The sequence below is a fragment of the Nanorana parkeri genome, unplaced genomic scaffold (assembly GCF_000935625.1).
Source record: "Nanorana parkeri isolate BGI_ZX_2015 unplaced genomic scaffold, ASM93562v1 scaffold416, whole genome shotgun sequence".
NCBI classification, from domain to species: domain Eukaryota; kingdom Metazoa; phylum Chordata; class Amphibia; order Anura; family Dicroglossidae; genus Nanorana; species Nanorana parkeri.
In genome coordinates, this window is record NW_017306684.1 from 1164126 (window position 1) to 1170132 (window position 6007).

General features: G+C 37.6%; 2 protein-coding genes across 2 annotated transcripts in view; one reads left to right on the forward strand and one right to left on the reverse strand.

Annotated features, from left to right (window-relative positions):
- Positions 1 to 527: 527 nt before the first annotated feature.
- LOC108789745 (olfactory receptor 10A7-like) lies at positions 528 to 2903 on the forward strand. The gene is made up of 2 exons (XM_018559827.1): positions 528 to 617; positions 1971 to 2903. Exons 1-2 carry the CDS (start codon positions 528 to 530, stop codon positions 2901 to 2903), a joined length of 1023 nt encoding a protein of 340 aa, XP_018415329.1.
- A 124-nt stretch (positions 2904 to 3027) lies between these two features.
- Positions 3028 to 6007, reverse strand: part of LOC108789746 (olfactory receptor 11L1-like) — an 8380-nt gene continuing 5400 nt past the window's right edge. Inside the window, exon 2 of the mRNA XM_018559828.1 lies at positions 3028 to 3039. Within this exon, the coding sequence (XP_018415330.1) occupies positions 3028 to 3039 (12 nt within the window). The remainder of the gene's footprint in view (positions 3040 to 6007) is intronic.

Here is a 6007-nt window from a genome sequence, read left to right on the forward strand (position 1 = left end):
ATACTGAACTGAAGGGGTCCTGGGGCCGAAGTTAGCCTAAGGATCGGCCGAAGCTACGGCTAGATCCTTCGGCTGCTTCGTGAATAGACCCCATAAAATAGAAAACTGACCATCTGTAAGATTTTTGTTGGATGAAGTAAACCGTGGCGAAAGAGACCCTATTAATTAATATAAATGTAATATATTCTAGCTTACCAGTCCTTGGATGTGATGGCTGCATTGGTTTTTCTTTTCAGCTGTATATTTTCTGCATGTACACACCTTTTCTTTTTTTTTTTTTAAAGGTGTTAACACAATATACAACATTGCTGGTGTCTTGCTAATAATCGGTCTTCATTTGGAAGCACAAACATGGCAGTCAGAGGCACAACTGTCAAGTGGGAGCTGCAGATAGAAAAAGAGTTCAGTCCTCCAGAGAAGGATGGCATTTTAATATGGTTACCACAATACACACATATGAAACTATTGTTACAATAAAAGGAATAGGTATATCAGAAATAGACAGTACACTGGCTTCCATTTGAACCATGGACACATTGGAACTAAAGTTTCAGAAGCTGTTCAAAGCCACAAAAGAAATGACTGAAAATGAAAAAACACAGCTCAACAACCGAGAGGCAAAAATTAGTTTTATGCGAAATAGTTGGTTTACACTGCAGTGTCTGAATCAGTAGTAATTAACCCTTAACCAAAAATTGAATTTCTGTTGCAAAGGATGCTAAAAATTATACTGGTATCTTAGTGCAAACTTCTGGGAAAATCAGTCTGCCAATCACAGAAACAGAAAGTGACCTTTCTGGGGGAGTGTTGTACACCAACTATGTACTGAATGCCTCACAGTCGCCATATTGCATTGGATTTTTTTTGGACAGAACTAAAACATTACAGCAGCTACAGTTTACATGGAAAGATAATTTTGTGCAATGATTATATAAACCATATTAATTTTTTAAGAATTGTTTTCATTTCTTCTGAGTGGAGTTACTCTTTAAATTATTGGTACACGGTGATTGATCTTAGACCTAGCATTCCAATTGAATTCACTTTGCAAGCCCTCAAAGTATATCCAAAATGTTGGATAGACTGGAATGGGGTTAGAACATTTGTCATTTTGTTTCTATTTTTATTGCTGTGTCCCAGCTAATGAATTATAGAGCTGGAACGTTAATTTCTCAGTTGATTAATTAGCGAAGTAAATTATTTAGCAGAAAAGCAAATGTAAAAATATAAAACCAATGTCATTGGCTCCAGATACATTTGAGACAAATAATCTCAGAAGTATATATTATTTATTTTGGTTAATCCAATAAAAGCTGGCCTGGTTTCTCAAAGCAGACTATTGTATCCAGACATCCTCTTTGTCAACACACATGGAAATATGGTATGCAACAAATTTTATATAGCGTTAAGAGATAATTGAGAACACAGAAGCATGAATGGATACTGTAAGAAACACTGGGGGTGAAGACTTGCTTCATAACATCCATACAATCTACAATCAACTACCACCTCAACAGTACACTGAATTGTCAGGCTGCAAATCCTTTTTGGCAGGATTATAAGTATAATCCTATAATAAATATTGCTATAGTTTAATTACATTTATGTTATTATTATATGGACAGATGGAGCTTTCTTCCAGGTGCATTCTGCCTGCAGTCTTTATCAAATTGAGACACTTCAGGGATAATTTACTGACAGGTGCATTTGCTCTGCAGTTGATCTCCTTCTGTATCAACCTGCTTTAAGCTGCTTTTGTGTTGCCCTTGACTTGTATGAGGAGGGAAGCCGTTCCGATGGGAACAAAAGCAAAGCCCTTCACCATAAGCCCTTTTACCACATGTTACATCTGAAATGATTTTACATGAACATATATTTAAGCAAAATATTGCAATATTAGTCCCTTGCTTCATTACGTCTTACAGGTATCAATGAAAGTTACCGTTTTCATATGTTTACTCTCCTATTAGGTGGTCTACCAGAATAACATCACCTCTGTTGTCCTTATGGGATTCCCAAATCTTAAAAATATCAAAGTTCTGCTTTTCATGATTCTGTTTCTCATATACTGCATGACCATTTGCGGAAACCTTCTTGTCATGACTTTGAGTCTACTAAGTAAAAGCCTTCAGTCTCCCATGTACTTCTTTATTTCACAATTGTCATTGTTAGATGTAATGTTGAGCACAGTTATTCTTCCCAACCTTCTTTATATTGTACTATATGGTGGCTGTACTATGTCTCTCACCGAATGCATCCTCCAGTTTTCCTTCTTTACAACTACTGAGACTTGTGAGTGTCTTCTACTGGCTGTGATGTCCTATGATCGGTATTTGGCCATTTACAACCCTTTGCGTTACAGCTCTATAATAAACCAAAGGTTTTGCATAAAATCTGTGCTGATTATCTGGTTATTAGCTTTTAAAATAACATTGATCAATCCTTTATCTATGAGCACTCTACATTACTGTGGACCAAATGTCATTGACCATTTCTATTGTGACTTTGAACCCATACTTAAGCTTTCTTGCTCCGATACCTCATGGATTCATGTTGAGACATTCATAATGGCTTTCCTTTTCGTTGCAATTCCTTTTTTAATCATTGTTATATCTTATATCTATATAGCTGTAACTGTTCTAAAGATCCCATCTGTCACAGGGAGACAGAAAGCCTTCAGCACCTGCAGTTATCACCTGAGTGTGGTGTTTATATTTTATGGAACTATAATATTTGTATATTTGTTTCCAAAGAATGGACAAATGCACATTATGAGCAAGCTCCTCTCTCTATTTTACACTGTAATTACTCCATTTCTTAATCCGATCATATACACTTTTAGGAACAAAGAGTTTAAGAAAGCTTTTGAAAAGATAACATCTAATTCAGTCAAATTTTGGTAGTAGAAAATTGGGATCATATACAATTAAAGTGGCAACAATTTTTTTAAAATAAGTTTTTTTGCAGCTGGTAATCAACCAAACAAGGTACAAAATGGCAGGTCAGTCATCTGGCAGCTTGTTCAATCTACTTCAGCATCTAGCCAGTTCAGAAAAAAATTAGAGTTTCACAAAAAGTGAACCACACTTGAAAAATATTGTACTAAACTCTTCCACACCTTACACAGGATGGGAGGTGGTGTAAGCAAGCAGGGATTTTTTAGGGCATTTGTTACATCTTCTGAGATGTGTGTTGATACCCAAAGCTCTGGTGAACTGATAAATGGGGTCACATATTTCTTCTGACAGGAGCTTGGAAACACAGATGAGATCTTTGGCTGTCAAATTATCAGCAGCTTCTGGCATCTACACTCTAGTGCGTGCTAAGGAAAAACGCAGGGCATAACACAGATAACTGCACCACATGTACCTCCAACTTGAATATCCTATGAACCTTCATTGCATAACTATTTAACTTCCAAAATATGAATACTGAGGGCTTCTCAAAAGAATGAGATTGGCACCATCTCATATACCTGTATAATTTACTTGAGGTGCAACTTTACCAACCATCATTTTTTCGTCATTCCAGAGGAAAATTAGAGATAATAACCTTTTGTACAGATCAATTCTGAAGGTCAGAGATGAAGCAAAGGTTCCTGAGTTTTCATTCACTGGAGGAGTTCCTTCTATGGTCGCCCATTGCCATCCTAATCTATCAATCTTGCAAATCATCATAAAGACGTGGGAACTGTCCATATGCTTGGATCACTAAGCGGTAATGCATATGTTAAATGGCACAGTTATTCAGCTGTGTGACTGTTATTGTCAGCTCATTGGTGGTCGTTCCTGAAAATATTAACCTTTACGTCAAGTAATAATTGTTAGTAAATTTAGCATTTTGTGTGGAGAACAAATCTGAAATCTTTACTTTGCCTCCTTTTGGCCAATTAGTACTAGCATTTTTAGTTTTTAGTATTGGATTAGAGTAGATAAGTGCAAAAATGCCTGTTTGGTTTTATTCCCTTGATGCAAATACATTCTGCACCCTCACCTTTAACACCAACAAGAGGGTGCATGGACTACAGTGACACCATGAAAAACCAAGAGAACAAATGTTCAACAGAAAAGTGCATGGGGCTTGGTATGATATGATTTCTCCCAAGTCTGCACAAAACTGTCAGTAACACACCTGCCTCATGGCCCAAGCAGCTGGGGCAGGGCTACGTTTAGCTGTAGGGGTAAATGACTCGGTCACAGCTTGTTGGCTGGGAGGGGTATGTATTGCTGATAGTTTTGTGTGGGCTCAGGTGAACTCAGTTCACACCAAGCCTTTGCACATCCCCAATGGCCAGCACACTTAGGGCTTTATTTATAAAATTGCAAGTATAGGTATTTCCTGTACTTGTCAGTGCCATCGAGGTGCACTATTGCCATGTGTAAAGCCCCTAAAGTTCAGACCTTGTCATTTTCTGAGGTCTAAGTTGCAATACCAATGTTGTGCAGACACAAAAGAATACAAAATAAGAAAAAGATACAAAACCCCAGACATTTCAGAGACACTGTGGCCTCCTTTCACAAGATGACACTTCCTCTTGCTGTGATAACTCAAAAATGTTATATTTCCCAATCACTTTCCAGAGGCAATGATCACCAGGACCAATGATGAGGGCGAATCTGCTCAGCAGGGGCACAGACAGCAATAATAACCTGAGAGGTGCTCTAATCCTTCAACACTCTACATCAAACTGAAATAAATGTTTTGGCTTTACATTCACTTTTTAAAGTGCACCTGTCTGAAATCTGCATGGGCAATTCTGGTTGAACGTATTTAAATAAATAAAATAAAATAGCCTTACTGAAAAACTAGTGTAAGTAGTAACAATGCACAGATACTTCGTATAACTATAATCACATTGTTCCCCCTAATTTAATCCCAGACAATAAACATATCACATTCTACCATATGGTGTGTTTTTACTTTTTGTACTTTTTTCCTACACTGCAAAACTGTTTAAGTATTGTTGGTTGAACAATGGTTTTGATTTCTTAGGTATTATGCCTTATCCTGACCACTCAAAGGGGGTGATGTACTAAAGGTAAAGAGGCTAATCACTTTGTGAATATGGTGTGGACAATGGGGAGGAAACATTTGAGGGCACGGGAGGTTTTTAAGACCACTATGTGGGCATCTTTTTTGTCTGCTGTTTGTACCATCCAGAACGCTAATGGGTAAAAGATACATTCCTTAGGGCAGGCAGTCTTAAATGCAGAAATAAATTATACTCAGAACCAGTTTCCAAATAACTTCCAGCAATGGAAAGCCTGTCATTATGTATATGACCTTGCATTTAATGAAGGAACTCAGAAAAAGCTCTTATACGGCACATTACGATTGCTATGTTATTCATTGTTCATTTAAACATGGCGGATTTCCCGCCATGATGATGTCACGGGGAGGTACTTTGCAGATAATTTGTAATTTCGTCCTGATGAGGGGACCCTATGTGGCCCCGAAACGTTGGCTTTTTTTACTGTGACACTTTGTCCAATTAAATGAACATATTGAAAGATATCGCTGAGTGCTGGTGATCTTTGTCTCTACTTATGCCAAGTACAACATTTTTGAATGTTGGTGAAAAAATGGTAATCTTTTGACATTTTTGCCAAACCAGAATAGGTTCCTTACTCTATATCCACAACCTAGGATGTTCAACAAACTATACAAACCTCCAACAAGGGCATCATGAAAGTATTCTTCCAATTGTATAGTAAACTTAATGAAACTCATGCTCACTGCAAGTCTGAGGATCTCATATGTTATTTACATTCTATCCCACTTCCCTAAATTTCCTGAGAACATGGGTAATTTTTAACCTCAGATACATCAGCAGAAGAAATTGAACATGCTCTCTCTCCATTCCCCAAAAACAAAAACCCCTGGCCTGGATGGACTCCCTTCTGAGTGGTATTTACTACATCAGGACTGTATGGTTCCAAAATTGCTGTCTCTATATAAGCATGTACTGTAGCAGGGCATACCCCCCCCCCCCCCCTAAAAGAAAACC

What these genes read in the sequence shown, in the direction of transcription:
- LOC108789745 (XM_018559827.1), top strand. Translation starts at nt 528, where the DNA reads ATGGACACATTGGAACTAAAGTTTCAGAAGCTGTTCAAAGCCACAAAA. An exon ending in CACAGCTCAACAACCGAGAG is followed by an intron (nt 618 to 1,970) that starts GCAAAAATTAGT and finishes CTCTCCTATTAG; the next exon opens with GTGGTCTACCAGAATAACAT.